Source organism: Neoarthrinium moseri (assembly GCF_022829205.1).
Source record: "Neoarthrinium moseri strain CBS 164.80 chromosome Unknown scaffold134_Wmoseri_CBS_16480, whole genome shotgun sequence".
In the NCBI taxonomy this organism is placed as follows: Eukaryota; Fungi; Ascomycota; class Sordariomycetes; order Amphisphaeriales; family Apiosporaceae; genus Neoarthrinium; species Neoarthrinium moseri.
The window spans coordinates 14701-38578 of NW_026055248.1; the positions used below are offsets into that span (position 1 = coordinate 14701).

General features: G+C 50.6%; 7 protein-coding genes across 7 annotated transcripts; 4 read left to right on the plus strand and 3 right to left on the minus strand.

Annotated features, from left to right (window-relative positions):
* Positions 1-4827: 4827 nt before the first annotated feature.
* On the minus strand, positions 4828-6375 carry JN550_013730 (uncharacterized protein; the record flags this gene model as incomplete). Its single annotated transcript, XM_049312350.1, has 4 exons — positions 4828-4833; positions 4891-5509; positions 5557-5707; positions 5754-6375. 4 exons carry the CDS (start codon positions 6373-6375, stop codon positions 4828-4830), a joined length of 1398 nt encoding a protein of 465 aa, XP_049164302.1.
* Positions 6376-8998: 2623 nt separating this feature from the next.
* JN550_013731 (uncharacterized protein) lies at positions 8999-10119 on the plus strand (the record flags this gene model as incomplete). Its single annotated transcript, XM_049312351.1, has 3 exons — positions 8999-9032; positions 9231-9558; positions 9606-10119. The coding sequence occupies 3 exons, from the start codon at positions 8999-9001 to the stop codon at positions 10117-10119; spliced, it is 876 nt and encodes a 291-aa protein (XP_049164303.1).
* Positions 10120-13758: 3639 nt separating this feature from the next.
* Positions 13759-14907, plus strand: JN550_013732 (uncharacterized protein; the record flags this gene model as incomplete). Its single annotated transcript, XM_049312352.1, has 3 exons — positions 13759-13773; positions 13835-14225; positions 14285-14907. The coding sequence occupies 3 exons, from the start codon at positions 13759-13761 to the stop codon at positions 14905-14907; spliced, it is 1029 nt and encodes a 342-aa protein (XP_049164304.1).
* A 1202-nt stretch (positions 14908-16109) lies between these two features.
* On the plus strand, positions 16110-17714 carry JN550_013733 (uncharacterized protein; the record flags this gene model as incomplete). The annotated part of the gene is made up of 5 exons (XM_049312353.1): positions 16110-16416; positions 16478-16824; positions 16874-16976; positions 17051-17201; positions 17255-17714. The coding sequence occupies 5 exons, from the start codon at positions 16110-16112 to the stop codon at positions 17712-17714; spliced, it is 1368 nt and encodes a 455-aa protein (XP_049164305.1).
* Positions 17715-18252: 538 nt separating this feature from the next.
* Positions 18253-19346, minus strand: JN550_013734 (uncharacterized protein; the record flags this gene model as incomplete). Its single annotated transcript, XM_049312354.1, has 2 exons — positions 18253-18911; positions 18965-19346. The coding sequence occupies 2 exons, from the start codon at positions 19344-19346 to the stop codon at positions 18253-18255; spliced, it is 1041 nt and encodes a 346-aa protein (XP_049164306.1).
* A 769-nt stretch (positions 19347-20115) lies between these two features.
* Positions 20116-20673, minus strand: JN550_013735 (uncharacterized protein; the record flags this gene model as incomplete). Its single annotated transcript, XM_049312355.1, has 2 exons — positions 20116-20237; positions 20292-20673. The coding sequence occupies 2 exons, from the start codon at positions 20671-20673 to the stop codon at positions 20116-20118; spliced, it is 504 nt and encodes a 167-aa protein (XP_049164307.1).
* A 2193-nt stretch (positions 20674-22866) lies between these two features.
* Positions 22867-23878, plus strand: JN550_013736 (uncharacterized protein; the record flags this gene model as incomplete). The annotated part of the gene is made up of 3 exons (XM_049312356.1): positions 22867-22876; positions 23031-23073; positions 23134-23878. Coding segments are annotated over 3 exons (798 nt in total), but the record flags the coding sequence as incomplete, so codon positions are not given.

Genomic DNA, 23878 nt, shown 5'->3' on the forward strand with positions numbered 1-23878 from the left:
TGAATGAATGAATGAATGAATGAATGAATGAATGGATGGATGGATGGATGGATGGATGGATGGATGGATGGATGGATGGATGGATGAATGGATGAATGAATGAATGAATGAATGAATGGATGAATGAATGAATGAATGAATGAATGAATGAATGAATGAATGAATGAATGAATGAATGAATGAATGAATGAATGAATGATGGAACTTGGTCGGATCTCAGTCGTATCTCTGATAGGTCCACTGCTTCCCGACTCTAGCACGGACTTAGCCCCCGTACCAATCACCGAATAGCCGAGCGAAATTGAAAGTTAGCAAATGAGCTCCCAAGATATCAGGTCCCAAGGCGCGGAACAGAGTTTTATCGAAGACTCAGGCGTCTAAGTTAATATAATGAATTTGTTATATGGATATGCTCGTCAGAAGACCTCAAATGAGTCCCCTCGAACTAGAAGGTAACCTAGTCTGCAACAGCACCCTGAAGCAGTGGCTTTGTATATTGATATTTTCATTCGGTTTGCTACTAAGCTTTCCGCACGGTAATTCATAGCAGTCCTTGATTGCAAAGAGCGTCGGGCGCCACATTGTATATGACCAATACAATGAACTAGGACAGCTTCACCACGTTGCAAGGAATGTCGTATTCATTGATAGGTCAAGAAGCAGCCCCGGACAGCCTTGGAGGAAGGGACGTCTGTATCAAGCTCGAAACGGTGAATCTAGGTCATCTCTCGTACGGCCTTATGGCTGATAGGATCCTAAATCTACCACTGCTATTACTGACAACTTGACTGTTCATTGATCACGTGTTCATTATGAACCCACAACAACTGGCATCATACCCCAAACGTTCTTGTTGCTTCAGAAATGCGACGCGCAGTCACTTGCATTTTGCCCTTCTGGTACAAAACAGGGCTATATCGATGGGAACTGTGGCCGGCTATGAACCGATCAGGATTCGGTTGCAGCCCATGATGTACTCTACCCATGCCGGATCGATGAAGAACGCCTTGGTCCTCTCCCCACGCTGGCCGGCTTAGATGCGACCTTGTGGGCCATGATGTTTGACACAGCCGTGATAATTCTCTTGGTCCGTACGTCTCTGCACTTGCACACACGAGTTTCTCTAGTCTTCATCTGGTATAATGTGAACAGCTGGCTTTATGAACTGATCCGTCTTGTACATTCTGCAGATCATGGTCAAAGACTAGCCCTATTATGATGCTTCCCACGCCCTCGCCGGTGAGCGCCATGACTGGCTGTGACCCCCAAGAGGACCAGGTCAGGATGCAGCCTCGGATCAAGAGATCCCAGCATATACCTCAAAACGGTAGTCGGTAGGTCGTGGCGGCGGCTGTATCAAGCAAGGCCGTTCGATATGCCTCTCGGTGACGCGGATGACATGCACACGTACGCCTGGTTGTCCATCTAACAATTTCCGCATGCATGAATCCCTGACATGCCGTACCTAGAACAGATCAGGACTCGCAGTTGAGGTAGTCACCTAGAGGTGACAAGGTTGACTCGGTCCTTTCCCGACCACTATGTTGCGTCTTCATACTATATAATGTGCGGAATGCACATCTGGCACTTGTATCAGGCGTCCTCCATCGTTATGGCTTTTCCAACAATAGTGGTCATCTTACTTCCATCACCGTCTTTGCCCTGAGTCTGACTGTAACTGTTCGACGTTGGCCTCACTGATATATGATATCAGGAAAGCTCTTCATACTTCTCAGAGCGATCCAATCCACTAAAGTTGTGAGTGAACCCTCTCTCATGATGCTCGGGTTGTTCTTCTCACCCTCCATGATTTTAGTATAGCTTCAGCCGATCGGTATTGACACTACTACGGTTCGAAATAGACGACCGATCTTTGACGATGCTACGTAGCGAACCCAATACACCAGGCGGTGGAAACGGTGAGGGCATAGGAGGCATACCAAAAACACCGCCTACAGGGAGTGGGGGACCCGCCAAGCAACATATACAATTTCGTTTGTGATGATCCAGCAATGTGCCTACGACCTCAGGATAGTTGGGAGTTTGATACCAGCAGTTTGGTCGCTGTATCGTAATAAGCAATTAATTGACATACTGTTTGAGTGTGCTATTTCTGATACGCAAGACACATCAATGTGCTCATGACACCCTAAGGCTCATCTAGTAGAAGGTACCAGGCCAATGCGCTGTCAAAGGAAGCCCTGGTGGATTGATGGGCCTGCCCGCTTCTAGTAACTCTAGTGAACTGATTAAGTAATTAGGGGTGGACAACCTCAAATGAAATAATCAAGTCGGAATTGGTGGGCAGGGGATCTCGCTACGACGTGGATGGAGTGATATGGAACTGCTGAGACACGGAGATCTTGTTCCTTTCTGATGGATCTTGCCAGGCGAGGAGAAACTCTAATCAGACCAGAGCTTTCCTTTCCTACATATACCCCCGTCAAAACGTCTGGCCAATCGCGGGTGATCCTGGGTGCTTGAAAGAGGCATATCAGCGAAAGCGCATTGACTAATATTTGCAGAAATTGAGGAAACGTACGCTGACATATGTACAAGCTAAAGGCCAAGATGGCGCTAGTGCGGAGCAATGGGGCTGGATCGTGGTGCTGTGAAGCTAACCCTTGGGTCCGGTTCACAGTCCATGGTGTTCAGAAACTCTCGAGCTCAGCGGCATTTGTGGCCGATGGTTTGGTGCTCGCTTACATAATTCGCAACGTACGCAGAGTAGATCGATTCTGGTTACCGGGTACATTATGCGAGGTACGCTGCTAGCACCGCAAGCGAGCGACTTCCAGGACCCCTGGAGGCCTGATCGGCTTCCCTAGGCTATTTAGGTATTAGTATAGTCGAATAGCTTTGCACGTCAATGCACTCATGGTACCCTTACGCGAGCATGCCACGGCAGGGGTCTTTGCGAACCTATAATATCCTCTTGCCTCCTCAAAGTCCGTCCGCTACTTCATGAACATAATGGTCTAGCAGCTATTTCACCGTGCCATCCGCTTTGATACCAGCCGACACTTGAACTATGGAATCAACTTTTGTAGATCAGTCTACCAACCAACAGGTCGAAGGCAACTGGATCATTATGAGTGAACAAACAGAGGTGTGCCTATTTTGTGCCTTGAGGTCTTCTCGGAGCTGATGATTTCAGATCCTTACTTGTAATGCTCGAGGCATTGTAGTCTGCCACATTAAATATATCCGAAAAGAGGAGTTAACTATTGTGAGTGGAGCCTTCCAAAGCATACCTCTTCGCGCACTGTTAACATTAGGTAGGACACAAAGTCGGGCAAGCATTTGTGGGTTCCATCCTATGGTACTTGCATCCGGTGCCAACTCGGTCAGCTTCACTGCGAATGCTTCGATGGGACAGCTCCTACAGCCTTTGGAAGAAGGTCTCAATGCTTTTCTGACGGCAACTCTAAGAAATGGGCTTGGAAATTGATTAAGCCGGAGAGAGCCTCAGCAAGTCGGATCGTAGTCCGGTTATTGAACGCTCTTATATGCTGCAATAATTCAAGAGCCTAAATCCGCATGGAAAGCAAAGTCAAGGACCTGGATCCAGTTATAAGTGTTGTTGTTCCTAACAAGCGTCAACCAATGGCAGTCTCGATAGCCATTGTACATTTGATAGGGCAAAGCGAACGTTCTATAGGCCACCATTATTTGCTGCTGCGATATCTTGCTATCTCCCTCGTCTTCGAGCCATCTGGATCACTAGATAGAACAGTTGCTCCGCGATCCCCATACCATGGCCCTTCAACCGGAAATACTACAATGCAGTCCACAAACTCACTTTCTGATATGTAGCTCGTATCCCCTTCGAAGGGCAGTATAGAACCAGGGCGCCATGGGACTTTGACCATCTTGGACCATTGAACTTCACCATCCTCCATTGGCGCTTCTTTCCCCGGGTGAATATATACATCGGTCCTTGTCAATGGTAGTATCAAACCGCATTCTTCAGGTGGTGTCCATAAGCTGCCACGCTTTAGCCGGTACGAATTCGCAGAATAATGTGGCTTTTCGATTCTCGCCTTCTTCGCCAAGTGACGAAATTCCTCAAGCTAGTTGCGTTAGGCAAATGATGACTATCTGGTAGTCGAGACTCACTACTGATTCGATTGCCATATGTGCCATTTTACTCCGGTCTGAGTGATGTGTGAGTCTGACCAGCGTTGCCTTCCCCCCCACTGGTATAGGTTCCCATTCAGGCTCCGATGTGCCCGGTATAGGCCGTGGAATCAGCAGAAGCTTCACTGACTGAAGGTCAGCCAAATTGTCTCTGTTGCATTTCGACCTGATGATGATCCGGAACGCATACCTGTAGCTTGAGACACAAGAGGAGCGAGTATGAAATGCTGAATAGGTAAACGGCGAGATACTCGTATATCCTCTCCCCGGACCTCCTGGTGTCCTCTGAGAGACCCTATCCATAGCGTAACCATTGAAAGTATCCTTGAGGCAAGGAGTGATCGTTGGTCCGCACTGAGCTGGCACTCTCGGCTGGACTCAGCGTTACCGTGAGCCCAAGCCGACAGAATAGCTATCTGTTCAGCTAAGTTTGTAGGCACACTGTGGGGGTCCTCCACCGGTGGCCTGGTTTCGTGGCAAGATATCGTGCCAGCAGAGCTCCAAGTCAGTCGTGGCTGAAGAGGCTCCGTGTGTGATTCTTGTTCGAAGGACAAGTTGCTGTCATTTCCATACTGGCTCGGACAGACACAATTAATGGCAGGCCTGTCCCCATACGGGCTGCCTGTCGCATGGCCTGGCCCATTCGGATTGTGTGGTACTGAGCTGAAGTCTGCTGTCAGACCTTTATTAGGTCTAGAGATGCTCAGCATGTTATAGTTACCAGAGCCCTGTCCTAGAGGTTAACCTCACATGTGCACACATCGCGAAACCTGTAATTACCGGAGAAACGCCCGCCTTGCAAAACCACCGAAATTTGCAACACACTCCCTCCCTGTCCGTGACCGCAGATGTTCCGTTGGCCTTGCGCTTCTTGGAAGTCGGCGGGAATGTTCGATGCTCTTTGGTCGAGAGAAGCATTTCGCGACAGCCGCTACGAAGTTGGCCCGTGGTCGTGAGTGCATTGTCTTCTGTCGGGGTCGTGTCGTGTGTCTGCGCCGGATAATCGGACGTATTCCAAGTGTCCGCGTTCCCAGTAGCTTCTTCGTGGTTGACAGCACGCGATATTATTCTGACTTTGGCCGGTGCCTGGCTATCTGATTCCTCGTTGTGGGCACGGGGCCAAGCTGAACTAAGGGTAGAACCAAGATCCTCCTGATTACGAGGACCCAAGCTTGCGTCACTGATCGCAACTTCAGCAAGAAAATGAAGATGATTTGACGCAAGATGTGTAGAAAGGTCCTCCAATTCAGTGCGCCGGTCATCGGTTGGTAGAGCTTGGCTGGCGAGCTCACGCTCAGCGACGGAGAATCTCTGGTTGTATTTGTCCATATTTAGGCTTGTTCCTAGCGCCTTGTTGATTTTATCCAACCTACACTCTTAGTTTGCATCCGATCAACTCGAACCATCCGTACTCACTGCAAGCCCGAACACGCCAGCATAAATGGCGGTGAAAATGATAGATATGCATCCTCCTTGGCAAATTCCAGTTTCGACATGAAATCTGCAGCTTTGGGTGCCTTATTGGCAGACTCTGACCACTCTCGAAGAATACTCATGGCAGGGCAACCTGTCAAGGTAAGCAATTTGTTCATGGCCAACCCGCTAACACTTACAGAATAGCATTAGTTGAGAATATGGATGGGAGCATGACTGTAAGTCTGGAAAGCCATCAGCAAAGCCCTCGATCAGTTTCGATGTATGCTTGGTAGCAGTCCGCAATCGTGCAAAATACTTTTGATCTCCAGCGATCGGCAAAACCTTTTTGATGAAGCGTTCCACGGTATTCAGATCTTCGCCGGATCCCACAAGAACTGTACAGACGCAGTGAAGCAGGAAGGAGCAAAAGTTGGAAAAAGCGTCGGGTAGCTTCTTCATACACTGGTGGCCGCGCAACAGATCGATCATTCCTTCTGCAGCCGATTGAGTGGCTTGTTCGAGATATGCCTTCTTCGATTCCATATATGCCTTGATGAAGGCTTGCAGCACCGCAATAAGTTGTTTCCATATTTCAAGTAATGCATTTGGAGCTGGCTTTCTCTCCACCTCGGCCCAATCCGATGCAGTTTGCTGCACTCTTGCGACAAAGCGTTGCGCACTGTCGGGTCGCGGATTCGGAAGCCCACGGCTCAGTTCGACGTTGGACGGCTGCGATGCTGGAAGATGCCATCCTGCCAGGTGTGATGAGGTCGACCGGATATTGTCCTCTTTCTCGAATCCGGATCCCGAGAGAGGCATCGCAAATGTGGTAACAGACTGAACTGGACAAGAATTGTAGTGTTCATGCCAGATTGAGGGGCCACTCAAGTGGCCCCCAGATTTGGCATAGTCTTTCAGAACACGGCTGGGGGTGATTCGCTAGGGCCCCGGCCACATATGCTGGGCACGGCTCAACCTGCGTCTTACCGAGGTTTTGTTGACGATGAGGGGCTAATGCGGGGCTAATGCAGTCCAGGGATGATAATGACGCCGCGTCAATGCTGCATGAACCCTGGTCAATTATTTGAGGCTTTGTACGGAGGAGATTAACTCAGAAACCTCCCCAAACTTCACTATGCCGTTTCTAGGGGCCACTCGTGTGGCCCCCAAATTCAGCTAGCGCTGGACTTGAGCTGTTGCTTTTCGCTACGTATTTCGTGCACTGTTTCCGCCTGATACATCATATCACAAACGTGCACGATCCTCTGCACTGAATGAAGCCCGAGGCCGAGACGCGGGCCTCAAGCCAAGGTCATGTCCATTCTGCGATCCTGGTCACATTCCTTATCTGAAAGTCACCGCGTCTTGAGCCATGCAGGCCATCACCCATATGCAACCACTCCCCAAGCCAACATACACTTCACTCTTGAAGGTCCAAGTTAAAGTACTGTCAGCTGAGCAGTCCCTTAGAAATCGGGCGAGCCCCCTGGCATAGACTTGTATTGAAGCTATGCGACCGGCTGGGCTGGAAATGTCGGAAGGCTCTGAAGTTTTCAAATTAAATACCTGGCGTTGGCAGTCATCTATTCCTTCTAATCTCACTCTTTTGCCCTGTTCTTATGCCATGTACCTGGTCCACATTACGCAAGCTGTCACTGCTATTCGGCCGATTCTACCCCTTTCTGGCGTGCGCCAACCGACTGACTGATCCCAGTGCCAAACTTCCCTGGCACACCATCTTTCCCCCTCTCCTGTTCTTGTCTTGTCTCATCCAGAGGTTTCCACCTACCTCCTGGCGCAAGCTTGCCCGATACGCCACCTCGGCCTATTACCAATGGATCTCGGCTGTCACAAACCAAGTATGCTTTTGCTGAGCTCTATGCAGGCTCTTCAGCTGAGCTCCACGACAGCCACGGGGGCACAAGGCATTGGGACATCTGATCTGCAGCCGTGGGCCTAGGTGGATCTAACCACATCATTCGTCGTGCGGCGACTATCGGCCAGTACAAGAAGCAGCCCCTGCCACCAATAAAGGTTGCAAGCAGGCATGTCAGTCTCCAGAAGCTGCGACCAGTGCATCCGGAGCGGCTACTAGTGTCATTATGGTAGCTGTGGCGATGAGGCATCCTGGACCTTTGCGGCGCAAGGAAAGAGACAGATATCATGCCCAAAAAGAAAAAAACAAAAACACTTTCGTCAGCATTGACATTCGCGGCGTGCAACTAGGAACCTGCATCTATCACTCATTGCAGCTCTTCGTGCATCATCTTAGGTGCATTTTTCATGTAGACCCATGTGACCACCGTTTCTGCCATGTACATTGCAAGCGCAACCCTGGCGTGGATGGAGATATCATAGAGTGCTGCTTGCAATTCAGCCATGCCGCTAGTCACGGTCGCTGCACGTTTCAATCACTCCGTGGATCTTACAAAAAGCACAGGTTAAGGATGTATTACGGACGGTTCATCTCCTACAGCCCGATCCTAGAGACCAGCAACGCCCAGAGTCCAACCCCACACTCGTAATACGCCTGAATAGCTCATGTCCTCCTTATAATTCAAAATAGCATTCTTTTCGAACTCCAGAAGCATTCGTGTACCAATCCCTTTTTTCCGTGTTCTGATGTCATTTACCGCCTTCCCCGTTCCAGTCTTGACGAACAGACAAGGCGCGACTAGTGGACAGGGCCACAGAGGTACTGTCTCGAGAGGGACCACCACGGTCCACTCCCCACCACTTATTACAAGAACAGCCACCTCTTCACTGCAATCTGTTACATTGTCTCCCTATGTATTGGCAACTCCGAGACACTGTACGCATCCCAAAAATTGCACTCGAAAGCCCACTGTAGTTGAAGCGGTCAAATCGACAATGTGTGAATACACCCAGGTAAGCATTCCAGTCACGTATCACCACTCATCTTAAATGAGCAGGTTCAATATTACTGCGACCACCTCCGATTTAGAGTGCAACGATGGTGCAGCAGTTATGAACGAACGCATAAGGTCTGCCAGCCCAATGTGACAACGGCGGAATATCGGTAAGTCTGGATCCCGATAAATCCTCACCCACGACTGATCAACAACAGAGCCGACGAGGTCTGCAGTATGTTGCTTTTAATATCCTCCGTGTGGAGACAAGTGGTTCACATGCACCTAGGTGATTGCAGACCCCACCCGCCGCCAGCCTGGGAATGGATGATTCGGAGGGGCAATCGACGTGCGCCATACGTATGAGATGGTCATGGTGGCGGCTGCAGCAAGGCCCGGGCGCTGCACGAAGGAGACCTCAAACCAGTAATAGTTCATCTCCATGTGCTCTGTTATCCAGTCAAAGTCAGGCGCATCAATACGTGTTTGACCGCCTCTGAAATTGGTAATATATGAACAGAAGGGTTGATCCGAGGCATTACAATTTCCTGATGATTCTCAAGTCCTTCATCATGTCTTCCGAAACCGAGCCGCTTCTGTCGAAGAGTATAGAGTCCAGCACCAGAAATAGTCGGCATAGAATATCGCTTGCTTCTAGTTTCATGTGCTGCATTTCTCTATTACTGTGTCCTCTCCTAGCGTGTACTCAGCCGTACCTTGTAACACACTACCTGCCAGCTGTGCTGCGGCATCTCCCATTCAAATCGCGACAAGCCCTTATCCAAGGAATCTCGGTTATAATAGATAATACTGTTACACTGCTATGGACATCTGTTGGCACCTACATCACCAAGATCTCTCTTCACAGGTTCCAATGTGTTGACCTAGATCAGAATGGACGTGACAGCTTGAGGAAGAACGGCAGCCTGGACAATGTCGCCCGATCTATGGTCACACTTGGGCCGCTCATCGTGCTTACTCAACTACTCGCATCGTGGGATACCCTTCATGCTTTAGCTATAGTGTTAGCTCTTGCGTTGTTGGTGGGCAATTTCCTGCTGAAGACTCTGTTCCGTCAGTACAGGGCCATCGAGGACAACTGGCGAAAGACTGTGAAGGCCGTGGAACGTTCGTACGTTGACCGATCCTGCACCAAGCTCGCTCTAATTTGTGTAGAAGGTCATCTGATATTGCCGAAAAGCGGCAGGAAGAACTCTCAGCATCGACAATCTCGCGGGCAGTTGCCGAGTTTACTCAGAGTTTGTTATGGCTTATCATCATCTCGGGTGCCATGCACTTCTGGTGCCAGGGCTTGCCTGACGAGGTTTACAACAAGATCCATCGAGATGGCATCGCAATTAATGATCACGTGAACAAGTTCTTGAAGAGCTGGGTCCCTGCCTGGGCGCTGCTTAAGCTGGATGTAAGCACTCCAACCGCGGACGGCCAGGAGGGTGGATCTTGGTTCACACGGGGCATTGTGAAATGGTGCACGAGCCCGCGGGACTCTGGCGAAAACACGCAATCTGAACAGAGAGTGCGTTGGTCTATCCATTTCACTGGCACGGGAATGGACATGGAAAGGTTTCTTGCGGATTTGCGGAGCCAGAAAGACATGGGCACCATCAGGTACAACGGATTGGAGGTTGAAAAGATTACCTGTGACAATCTGCACAAGGCAACGGAGGTCTAAATTAACCGAGATATGAAGCGTATGCATGCTGCGAATGGAGTCTGCGTCTGGATACTTGTCCGTGAATGCTATCTTGAGCCGTCCATTGGCGCTTTAAGCAGTGTCGCAACCAAGCCTGCAAGCGCACGTTTATGTGGCCTACCAAGGACAAGTCATTCGGGGGGCACAGTCCACGAATGGCCATGACCCGATGCTGCCGGCCGTACCGTCCGTAAAACAATCGAGGTCGCAGACTAACCAATTTAGGAAGAAGCATGGGCAGGAAACCCATGTAAAGCACCCATGCAGAGGGCTTAGTGCGATACTTGCCGACAACCAATTGCGAGTCACGCGCTAGGTAGTACATGCACTGCAACATCTCACTTGCAGCTGTGCGTCAGGGTAAATCCTACCACGCTAAGATTGCCGGCGGTTCAGGCTTTTGGTAAGCGCTTGCACGGGCCGCATTTGGAAGCGAAGCCGACCTCCATCGATTCCACGATCCGGGGGTAATAGCCAATCCAAGTCGAGAAGGTCGATCATAACAGGCTAGGATAGCGTCGTAGGTGATGCTGCACGCCAATTCTGCACAGCATGGTTCAGAAGACGCTGCTCATACACGTAGTTGCAGGAAAAAGTATGCGCAAAATCTTGGACCTTCACTGTTCGATGATGGAGTGGCATGCATATGGCGACAACCCGTGCCCCCGGGTTGTATCATCTCTTTGCCACATTATGTATCATTGGGGGCTCGATCGGAATGATACAACGAAATTGCGGACGCCGCAAATGGCGCACGATACCCCGGCTACCTATGCATCGCAAAACACGAGTCACAGCCATTGATCTTCCTCGATGCATCGGACTTGTCCGAATGATTTTTACCACTCTGTGCCCCGAGCCCAGTTCACCATTTAGCCGTCAGGTTGGGTACTTGTGTTAGCTGCCCACAGTGAATCTGCTCATCTTGGACATTCTATGAAAAATGCCTTTCAAGATGGCTCATGACTGGGAGCCTGGCGCATTACTATATCATAGCGCAAACAACTCAGTAACGAGGATTATTGCAGAATTGGATCTAACGCTTGTGCGTACACTGCCCAACAGTATTCTCATCCACTCGGGAACGAAGAAGCACTCCCTGCGGCTGCCACAGAAGCTGGTGGTCCCTCAACTTGTCGAAAAGCTCCATCCTCTTGAGAATGACATCGCAAAAATGATCCCCGACAATCGACTGGTGCAATTCGGTCCTGATGAACAGCCGGACCCCCTGGCACATGTGGTAGGGGAATTTCTTTGTGAAGCCCGAGATATTTTCGCTGTCACCCAAGGAGATATGCCTCGGGAATGGCTATCGGATATCGCTGCAGAGGCATCTTCCCCAAGCTCTCACCAACGGTATGTAGCACCCTCCCTCCTAGTGGATTACCATTCAACGTGCACAGTTTCCAAACTCAAAGTCAGTGGACTGAGAACCTAGTCGATGGGTGGATGAAGTGTTTGGGCGACAGATCATGCATGGCGCATAGGAGAGAACCTGGTGCCATTGTGGCCAAACTTTGATTATGGGATTTACCTGGGTCCAATGTCTGACCTGGTGGTCGGTAGGTAGTACATCGGATTCAATGCGCAGAAGCTTTTGCGAAGAGGTGGTGCGCGTTCCCACAGTAGTGACAACACCCAGCCGTGTGCACCCCTGACAGAAATTACTCGCGATGCACAGATTCGTATTCAGACCATGGTAGCCAAACCACTTGGATCCATTAACAAAGGGCATGGCTAAGATTGTTTCCTCCACGTGCTCAGCGTCTTCCCACACACCTTGGTGTCGACCAGGTTGGCTGAGGACACTAGGGGTAAAGTCAGCACTCCTACTGGTGTGCTCTGCCTGCCTATCTCTGGGCTTCGGTCTTGTACTGTACACCACTGCGTAGCCTCCGTGAGCCACTTTCGAATTTTCAAATAGCGCGTCTAGCCACTGACCGACCTTTCATCAGTGCTATTGTCTCTGTGCGTGCCATGTACTCGCAAGACCCAGTATTCTAGATGGAAATCCAGCAATACACATGTGCTCCAAGCTGTAAGAAATAGAATGAAGCGAAGTGGTCTATTCACCTCTATGCACGTTATGTTCGCCCCCAAGGCTTGAGAATAGGTAGTTGCAGTGTAGTGTTCAATCTTGGTAGCGGCATTTTTTCGTTCTGACCCCCAGGGCAGTCAAGAAGGATGGGAGGTAGTGGGATCCCAGAGACTGCCGCACGTCACAGCGCTTCTCATAGGGTAGATACAATATTTGATGTTGATTACAGGGCTTTGGCGGGTTTAGCCTGCCTTAAGTGGTCTTTTTGTGCACTGAAAGAACGCAGTATTTTGAGCGTGTCAACACCAGCTACTCATGCTCCATCTCCGAGATAGCGTCGAAGCTGGGTGCCATGTCTTACTGGCCGGGCGCTGATAATCCTTCTGTCGCAGGTGCACGTTTGTCAAGCACATGATTTACGATCCAAGTCGCCACCCAAGACTTTGGGGCCTCGAAGCCGCCTCGTACATGGCATGATTGCAAGCCATTCAATCGACCCTCGTTGCCTTAGCTCTGCCCCGAAGAACGAGACCTCTTGCTATATTACGGAGCGTTTTCTAGTAGTATGAACGCCTACCGATTTCTGGGCTTTGGTTTGATGAAATCAACCATGCCCGGTACTGGAATGTCCCACTACTGCAAGCCTTCTGTGCTTGACCTTCAACGTAAGTACATAGTACCCCTGAGTATCGCTAAGATTAAGGGCCCTTTCAAGGGGCAAGTAGAAGTCAAAAGAGGGGAAGCAGCACCCTGTTTCCAGTGAGTTTCTGAACAGTCCTGCTATCACTTCAAAGCACCGCGACCCCCTGATCCATGATTTGGGGCGCGTTTATTCATATTACCTACTAATGATTCCTGGAGCCCGTCTGTGCGCCGTGCCTTTGGACCCTGTAGAGTCAAGCTCTTTAGGCCTCTTGACCTTGACGTATCCAGAGCTTGCGTGTCCGTTTCACTGGTATCGTCTAAAAGCCTTATCCTCTCCTTGGGATGACTTATCCCATTGAAGTCGCTACAGAAATTGCACATCATGTTCCAGCGAAGCTAAGAGCAGTATCTACAAGCGGTGGGCCACCCACGAAGAATTAGCGAGCATCATGGGTCATCCTGGGGCGTGTTCCACGGCCCGGAAGCACTGACAGCCACTGCAAAGTAGGCGTCCCATCGTCCGACGCACACAGGACTGGCGTCTGGTGGGTTTCATGCGCCTACGTACCCTATTCCATGGCAAGGCATGGCTGCTCTGCAAGCCATTGTGCTGACACTGCGCTAAAGATATCCGCCACAAAGACCACTGCTCCACTGTCAGGACTTGTGCCGCAGTAAAAATCCTGACTGCTTGCCGTCCAGCACTAATCGGTGTTCTTCTCCTCAATATTCTGTATCCTTGCCTCAAGTCGCGAGATCCTGTGGTATTCAAAAGCCACTTTATTAAGTTGGCATTGATCTGCTGCCCAAGCTATCGGCTAACAAAACTCCTATTCAGAATAATGGTCGTTGCCGACTTCTTCTAGACAGAGTCATCAATAATCGGTTTGACGATGCAATCTGTCAGCCAGAATGGGTCTTTGTGGTCTCCTACGATGTGTGCGACTGTGGTGAGAAGTAATTCACAACAAGTATGCGACGCGTGCCCCACTAACGACCTCTGTGCTGCAGGCTTCTTTCTCGCAAAAAGTCACGATCGGGACCATCGTCAGCGACTATTGGGACGCACAAAAGCCTCACGCCCAACCTGAATGGTGGAAACAGTGCCAGCCGTTCAATCGACCCTCACTACTTCGACTCAGTCCTGGGATCCAATACCTATCGTTGTATTATGGAGCTTCGTTCAATCCTCCCCACGAGATCCATGGTAAGCTCCTTGCAATGATCTGGGAAGTTACCGTTGCCATTGCGCCATGGCTCGATGTTGTTCCCGCGGCGGTATTGGTTGGATGCTCCGGTATAGAGGACCTTCGTAGGAAGACCCGTGAACAAAACAGCAGACATGAGGCAAGAAACATCGCTCCTTTACCAAGCCAAAAGCGGCAGAGGTTGTGGAGTGAGGGTAAGTACTTCCCAGGTTACTTCCGAACCCCTGAACGTACAGTGACAGGACATAAGTAGGAATTCTCAATCAGAACTTTGAATACGCCATGGTAACTGGATGTAACGACTGGACTGACTTTTGGGATCTAAACGGTTATATGAAGTCGCGATTCGATAGCCAGAACTTCCATGTCCGCCACGCCCGAATTGTCAAAATTGACGGTACTAAGCCAGGCCACAATTCGGTCTTCACGCACTCCAAGGAGCCACAAGTCTTTCAGCCGCTCTACAAGGGGACTTGTCCTGGCAGCGGTGAAGTTTCAAATCCTGGAAGTCGCCCAGTCATTGCCATGAAGATTACCATGGTCACGAACTTCGGGGGTCAAGGCACATGGACGTCGCCTGACACCCAAGAGCCATGGCCACTGGAAGGCTATACACAATGGACGAAGGTCAAAAGTGAAATTCAGAATACCTCCGTCCGTGGCTGCTGGACATGCCATATGGGGAGCGACGACCACCAAGTTATCTACATCGACACTGCCGCTATCTCTGAGAACTTGACTCAATCTGTAGATGCTTGGGATGTTATAAATGACAAGGGACTTGTTCACGAGGATAAGGTTGAGAGGTTGCAGAATTTTTTTGCCCCTGAATTATTGCTAGACATGGCCCAGGAAGCTCAGTCCGTCGCCTGTTAGAGACCATCACGTACCTCGCACATGGCGGCGTCGACTTGGATAGCTATCAAGTCTGCCCCTCCACCACACCCACGCGCCACACAATCGGCCGCAACAGCTCCAGCGCTCAAGTCCAGAGGTTACGTCTCGGGGCCAGATCCCCGGTCTTGGTTCCAGCCGACGCTGGACCAGGCCATTGGCATCATGAGCAAACCCAGGACCAACTGTTGCTGGCGTTGTATTACTCCCACCTGACTCGCAGCTACACATGGTAGGATCATCGTCGAGAACGAGGTCAGGCGTCTGAGCCAAGAAGCTATGAGGAAACTGCTTGAACTAGTATGGTCGGAGAGGCTGAAGACATCCACGTAGCGTACTAGGGGAAAAGATATTGCTGATGAAGAACAATCTCATCATCAAAGATTGTCGAAGACATAATCAAGAAAACGACAGAAATGTAAGTCACTCTGCGAGCGTCTGGTCGTGGCCGCTCCTGAACGCAGCTGGGCGAGATGCAGTGAGACCATCTACCTGCTTTCCCCTTAGGCGCCAGGTCGTAGATCGTAAGATTGACGTTACCACGAAGTTCTCGGTATATACAGGCTCAGACTTTGACCCATCAACCCCGACGATTGTGAACAAAGAAGACCGAAGATCCCAAGGTCTAACGCGGGATTTCCGACGGCTTCCAGGGCGTGAACTCTCCATTATTTGTGATAGCGGTCAAACTCAGTCTTCGCGAATAGTTGTAGCATGTAATCCTTACGTTACTCGAGGGAGCTAAGCAAGAAGGTTCATTCTGATTTGATCAGGCCTGAACCCTGCAAATTGAGGCTTCTGCATGTTGCCATGCCCGAAAATTGACCATACAGCTTACCATAGGATGGCTTCCGACAAGCCGCTTTCGCTGCCCAATGGCAGCATAGGTACTAATCGTTGTAGCCTCGTACTAACCTTAGCTATCTGGGTGAGCTTCAAAATCTACAAAATCCGGGCAAGTGCCCCCCTAGCGACCAAACCTTCGCCCACTATCATTGTTCAAACTGTCGCCATAGACCTAGGGGGCTCGGCCGCCCTCCCTCGCTTGAGCCACCAACTTCTGCATCTTATGCAAGGAAGCAGACACCCACCAACTACCGAACCCACACCCTTCGCCCACGCCATCACCTTCGAGAACACAGGAAGAACAGTCCCGGAACAGCAACAAGCCAGGAAACTTCGCCATGGATTCAGGGGGCTCGGCCGTGCTGCATAGTAACCTGCAGCACCAATTTCTGCGTCTTAAACATGGAAGCAAGAGCCGGCTGTTCTTGGAGGACGGCCGAAGCATCATAGATGCTTCTGGCGGTGCAGCGGTGGCTTGCATAGGGCATGGAGACACCCGCGTACGAGATGCCATGGCGGCGCAGCTTGACAAAGTCTCATATTGCTCAACCATGTTCTACACCACTGCCGTGTACGAGCAATTGTGTAAGCAGCTTGTCGAATCGACGGGTGGGCATATGTCCAAGGCGCTAATCGTCTCGTCTGGTGCGTCACACAATCCTCGGCAAACCTTCTTGGGTTCCTTCGTTACTCACAGCGATTCAAGGGTCTGAAGCGATGGAAGCTGCTATGAAACTTGCACGACAATATTTCCTTGAAAAACCTGACTCAGAGCCTAAGAGGGTGAATTTCATCGCACGCAACCAATCGTACCATGGCACAACCCTTGGAAGCTTGTCCATGGGCGGCCACATCTCCAGACGAGCAAAGTTCGAGCCGATGCTCCTGAAGACTATATCAAGGGTCTCACCTTGCTTCGCATACAGAGGGCAAGGGCAGGATGAGAATGATGAAGCGTACGTTGCAAGGCTCGCAGAGGAGTTGGATAAGGAATTCCAGCGCCTTGGCCCAGAAACGGTCTGCGCTTTCGTGGCCGAGCCAGTCGTTGGTGCTGTAAGTCAGCCCCCGCAATTCAGCCGTCATATATTCACAAATGGCGCAGGCACTTGGATGCGTACCATCTGTTCCTGGGTACTTCAAGGCCATGAAACAAGTATGCGAAAAACATGGCGCACTTTTGATCTTAGATGAGGTCATGTGCGGAAGTAAGTGTCCCCGAGGCTCCATGCCGTCTCTATGTTAAAGTCAAGATAACACTGACTCAATCTTCCCCTTACAGTGGGACGTACTGGGTCGCTTCATGCCTGGCAACAAGAAGATGTTGTCCCAGACATTCAAACAATAGGAAAGTGTCTTGGTGGGGGTTATCAACCAATCGCCGGGGTGCTCGTTAAACACAAAGTCATAGATGCTCTCTCTCAGGGCTCAGGGTACTTCTTCCCTAACCCCATATGCAGATCTGTGGCATGGCTGACACGCTCAGGGCTTTTGTTCACGGCCACACTTATCAGGGGCATCCGGTTGCTTGCGCTGCGGCGCTTGAAGTCCAGAAAATCATTAGTCAGGATCATCTGCTCGAAAACGTTCGAGAGATGGGCAAGCTGCTCTCAGAAGGTCTGATTCGACGGTTATCGTCGCATCCCAACGTAGGCAACATCCGTGGACGAGGGCTGTTTTGGGGGATCGAGTTTGTTTCCGAACAGTCTACCAAGAAGTCATTTCCAAACGAGGCCGGCGTCGCCATGGGGATCGCCGAACTCGGGTTGACCGAGTCCTATGGTATTGCGGTCTATCCTGGCACCGGTACAGTCGACGGTATCAGTGGAGATCATGTGATAGTGTCACCACCGTACAATACCACCGCGGACGAGATTGAAGAGATTATGAGCATAATCGAAAGACTTGTTAACGACTATTTCAAGGAGAAGAAGGTGGCTTGCTAATTTTAGCAGCGGATTGCCATGCAGGCTTAGTCTCGTCGAGGCTCAATGACTCGGTAGCAGTCAGGGTTGATGCTGTCGACGATGTTGCTATCGAAGGTCTGGCGTTCTGAGTAGGGGACGAGAGTACACAGCAAGGCATCAGTATATGTACGCAAATCCTGTTTCCTTCGCTTTGTATAGTGTCGTTTCATCATGTGCATGAAGGCCCAACGTCAGGCGAATGGGGCTCTTTGGACGGGTTGTATTTTGATATTAGGCTATTTCAAGTTCGGTCAAGCCATCAAACCGCGAGAATCGAGGTTCACTGTAGTTCCCAAGCATCCGCTCCGAATAGACCTCCTACGTTTTAAAGCAACACCATTGCGACAACCACGTCATAAGCCAGTTGATTAGTTCGAAGTCGTCAGGCATTGGGTGCCTAGATGGCAGCAGTATATAAGTATGCTCCAGGGGGCGCGGCAGCCACATTACTAGTGCTTCATCATTAGGATCAGTGCTGCTCAGTTCAACATTTATCGAATTGGAATCGGGATCAATATTAAGTTCTCAGATTCTCGTATCTTGCAGGAGAACCGCCTCGGTGGTTCATCATTTCCTTCACTTTCTGTAACAGAGTTGAAGGTGCTAAGAACCCGGCCGCCCTCAATTCTGTGATCTTCTTGTCGTCGTCATATTCAGGGTTAGAAATAATCCGCCAACAATCCACTGATTGTACCGCTCTACTCCCCTTAGGGCCAGCATCCGCACAGATAAAGATGACTTCATGGGTCTCTTCCTTACGAGAACATTTCCAAACACTCTGTATAGAAGAGTCGAATCTCCCTTCGATTTGTATCCACGGTTCATATTGGCGAAGTTTCCTCGGCTGCCGGGTATTATCAGACATCCAGGAACCTTGACCACCAATATCCGTGACAATCGTGGTTTGCATACCTACGGGGCGGCCATGACCCCTCGGCGCTTCACCACTGCCTGGCTTGGTGCCGGAGTACAGCGGCTCAAAAACATCATCTCCTTCAGAGTCCTCGAAGACAGAGTTCTGATTCGCTTTGGTGTCGTCCAGCTTCATTACTCGCACGAAGTGGAATCTAAACATCCCATTCCACCAAGATTGGAGGAAATCACGCAAGGCCCACACTTGTTCCCAATCGCTGAATCCACTAACGGATGCGTTGGTGACGCCCATGTCAATAAAACCTGTTTATACACTTATTAGAGTATTGCAACAGAGATATTCTGCTCACACGAACCTTGGACCCATAATTGAAGCCGAACTTTGCTGGATAGAGGGATAATATTCTCAACACCGAAATGCTTATTCTGCTCACGGGTCTTCTTCTTTACATTGGTATCACTAGAGCAGCCAATCATTGATCCAGCCACAGCGAAGTCACCGCGATCCTTGGAATATTGAACGCAAAACCCGTGGACAATTTGAATGACCCGCATGTGGATGTTGTGTGGGGGGTTAAAAGTCGCGCCATAATAGAGCAGCCAATTCGGCTTTTTGGAGTCGAGCGGAGCCTGTTCAGGCTTTTCGAGGGAATGCTTGATCTCATCCGCAAGACCAGAGCACTGTTCCCAATAATCGTACAGGGCATTCCATAGCCGCTGCCAATTAAGCGAAGACATAATGATTGGTGATTTTGACGGCACCACCACGAATCTTGTGTTGAGAAGACTCGTGATTCACGTGTGCTTTTCTCAACGGCGCCTTCTTGCCGGCCCTCTCTTGCAATCAGGCCCTCTAGGCTAGGTTTGCACCATGTGCATCGGGTAGGCTATGCACCTACTTTAATGCGCTAAGCTATCAAACCAGGTTGCCGAGAGCAGGCTCTGCGGAGGTCCCGAGGAGGATAGTGAGCGACCACCAAAGGACAGAGAAACAAAAGGTTGCGCCGTGAAGACGCACACGGATGATAACGCGACAACCGTACTTCGCGACATAGTCGTTCCATTCTGGCTATAAATAGCCTGAATTATGTCGTGGCGGTCATCAGCCCCTGGCGTCCTAGCAAGACACCCACCGTAAAGCCTGCAGCCCCCACCTCTCCCTAATATAGAGCATGGGTGTAATTCCTAGGTAGTCTGTAAGGCCTGGCACTACTCTACAGCCCCTATTGATAGTGGACAGTAAAGACAGCTAGACACCTACCGCCGCCCGAGATGGCTTTCTCAGTTGCTTCTCTGCAGCATCTTTGCAGAGTGACAAGCTACAAAAAGGCCGATGTTACATTGACTACGCTCAGAATACTTAGCTATTCAAAGCACACTCTACATATATCGGCACATTGCGAGATTATGTTCCTGCTGTGAGGCAAGAGTAGAATGGTGGTGTCGAGGTTCACTGTCCATCCCGCATAGAGACCTCGCACTGCTAGTCGTTGTTTCCCTACATCTTTCACGACCCACCCGCTACGGTAATCTTGCCATCAAGAGACTCATCCTGATTGGGTGCCTCCTCATGTACGTCCACATCTTGAAATTGTGCAATCTTTGTGAGTAGAGTTTGCTCTTCCTTGGCTTGGTCCTGATGTTAGCACGGTCGATCGCTAGAATATTTCTCAGGACACATACAGAGTTGGTGTGGTTTAACAACCTCTTCAATGACTTCGATCTGCTCCGTATGAATTTGCTCACCCATAACACATTCTGCACCAGGCGATTGATAGTCCATTGTCATACCCGTAATTAGGATTCGAAACTTTCCTCTAGACGTGAAGGCAATATTGTGAAAAATGGCATAGCTTCTCGGAAGGGAGCTGGTCGAAGTCTGATCACCCAATGAAATGAGAGATTCTGCCAATGAACCGCACAATAGCCGGGAAGGCAGGTTGCGCTCGCCTGCTGGAAAGAGCTGTATCCAATCGTATGCCCCAAACTCCGTATCAATCACAATAGGATAAGGCATGGCCTGCCCGACCTGGAGTTTTTGGGGTGGACTCACGACTATCTTCATTGTGTCGTAAGTTTCGGTTCACGACCTGTGAGTTGAATACTGAATTGCGAGCCCAAATATGAGCCACAGTTTATCATAAGTAGGATGTGGTGATACAGCGTGATGGTGGACTTCCCCGTAAAAGAGCTGATGTTAGCTGTGAGAATCACAGGCCTCATGTTACGTCACTACAGTGAATGTTGGGCAGGAAGAGGTCGTCATGGCTGTGGCCATGTTCGGGTGATCGGAATTCGGCGTGCGTCGTAGCTATCCACGACCTTGGAGGCGTCAGATTATTGCCGTTAATGCGAGCTTGATCTCATGTGCTCCTACGCGACATTGGAAGTGAATCCAGTGTACGCCATCCCAGGCAGCAATATAATAGCTAGCTTCGTTTGCTGTGCGGCAACGATCGCCTGACCATGGAAGGGGTCGGCTTCACTTTGAGACTGCGGCCCGTGTTAGCTGGATCAGTCACTAGATAACTAGCGTAGCCATCTTGCAGGGAATCGCGCTAGATCATGCCTTGTCAACCTGCATGGCATGTATGATTGCCAGCCACCAAGGACGATACTGTATGCAGTGAAGGGGGCCACTGGTTAGCGCAGTTCCGATGAAGTAACCAGTACCTTTGGCACGATTTCCTAGGTCGGGTGCGCTAAAAACTAGCTATTATCTGGTTAAGCTTCAATCCCTGTAATGCGGCGCCGCTAAAAATTGAGTAGTCTGTACATGTTCAGGGATCCTAGTCCATGACCACATGTGCATCAGTGCTCGCTCGAGATGTCTCGTCACCGCATCAATAATAGTGGTCGTGGCCATGGCCAGCCGTTGCGTTTTGGGCTGCGCTACCCGGCGTGCTCGTCGATATGTCCACACCACAGCGATTCTTATTGCGCGACCGCCCAGATCTGTCAAGGCTTGCATGTTATACGGACCGCACTCTGGAACACGACCGTAGGAATATGCCTGGATACTGGCGGGGGGTCACATCAGACTCCCGTTTGGGGAAGTATGGCGAATACTGTTGATCCCCATTGCCATTGGTCTATCTATGAGACAGTGGCTTAGATGCAGCACCAATCTACAAATTACAAGCCAGGATCATTGCTGGGAAGGACCGGATAGGCGGGGATGGCGGCCAAGCCGCAGCCAGACCACATCAAACCTCCCGGTCCAAGGCATTTCGTGATCTGCGCCGAGGTATCGACCGGAACGAGCCTATACCACGTTGGGAGAGCTCGCTTCCCTATCATGTGGCTGCAGATTACTGATCTAGCAACGAGTCTCACTAGTCGTGACGATACAGCGGTTATTCAGCAATGGTCGGGGATTGAGGAGACTACGTTAGACCTAGGCTTCAAAGATGGACCTACCCTCCGCCAGTCAGGCTCCCGACGCTCGATCTAGCATGAGAGTACCCCTGTGAATGACAACAAAGGCAGGGCTATCTTCTTGTCATGTACTAGGATATAGACTGAGAACTAAGGAATGCTTTATGTCCTTCGTAGCTCTTTCAGGCTTGCTGGTCGAACAGCGCACCGCATGTCAAGTCATAGGACAGCACCAGTCACGGAAGACGTAACGACAGTCACCACGAACAAAGGCCAGAAAACCTTCTAGAACTCATCAAATCCGGCACGCCACCAAACACCAGCCGGCGTCCACTTTCTTCTTTTATAGATATGTTATAGCCACACCGCACCTCCCCCAAAGCTCTTTCTTCCCAATCGACGACGCCGACCCACTCGTCTGGAACTCTGCAGCGCTCTGGTCTTATCTGTCATGTTAATTCTGTCTCGCAGCTCGTCCGTCCTTTTGCCTACGACTCACACTTCTTTATAGTTTGTCCCCCCGGGCAGAAACTGGCGCTTGCTCTCTCAAGCCACTTACTTGCATCCAGTATCTTGCTAACTTACATCCCGACGTCTCGTCTGCCAGTCGAGTCCCTCCCTTCGGAAGCACATCACCAACGCCCTCGCCTAGTAAGATACCTCGTGACTGGTGGGTCGCATCGACTTGTCCACCGTCATTAATCTTACTCGTGTCCGCCGCCTACGCAGCTCGAGACTGCTGCGCCCGTTTGGCGTTTGACCAAGTTGGGTCAGTCCTCTCGGATGTGAGCTTTCGCCGTCGTTGTTTTTGACCGTTTTCTCAAATAAAACCGACTTGTTTCGTGGAGGCTACATCTAATACGGTCCCCATCGCCACGGCATGCTGCGGAGTCCGCTTCGGATAAGCTCTACCATCCAAAAGGCTGCCCTGATTCGAAGGCGCAGCCGGCACGGCTTCTCCCACACGAATATTCCAGCGAATCTGCCCTCTTGCCCTCTGACCTGCTCCGGGCTTCTGCCTTCCCTTCTCTCACCGGACCACAGTGGCTGCTGGCGAGGAAACTAACCCGACCAGGCGTCCGAGGGCGTGAGTGGTTTCTATTTCCAGATGCATGCCTGCAGCCTTGTCCTGCTAACGCGCCCCTAGTCCTACCATCACCATCGAAACCAATACCGATGTGAACGCGGTCGACAACGCCGCTCCTCAAAGGTCGTTAGCCTCAACCACTGACCCCTCGACGAGTCCCACCACCCTGACCGTGGACATGCCTCAACCATCGCAGGCCTCCACCAGCTCCAAGCCCAAACTGCTGGCTGCCAACTCATCCGGCAGCAAGGATAGCCGTACCCAGAGCCCACACAATGTTTCCAGTTCGGTAGCAGCACGAAAAAGTAATCGCTCGCTCAATTACCTGGAGGTTCCGAATAACCAGCGTTCAAGGCAAAGTTCAGTGGACAGTGAGGATGGATCGCGCTCCTATACGTCATCGCAAGGCGACACGACAGTACTGGGTACGACGTCATGGCAGGGCGACAAGAGCGAAAAGGGTGGCCACGACGAACATGACAAGATTATGAACGACCCCGACGCTCTGAAGCCTGATGCCGGCCGAGAAGCTGACTTCCAGGTGGAGAACAACCCATTCGCCTTCAACCCTGGTCAGCTCACCAAAATGTTTAACCCGACGAGTTTAGCTACGTACTACGCTATGGGCGGGTTGAAAGGTATCGAGAAGGGTCTACGCTCGAACAGGGACACTGGACTCAGCATCGACGAAAAGCACATCGACAAGACCATCACCTTCGAAGAGGCGACGAGCAAGTCGTCTAAGCTTGCAAATGAGGGCGTTGAGACGCCTCAAACCCCGGTCGCCCGGCGAAACACCGCTGGC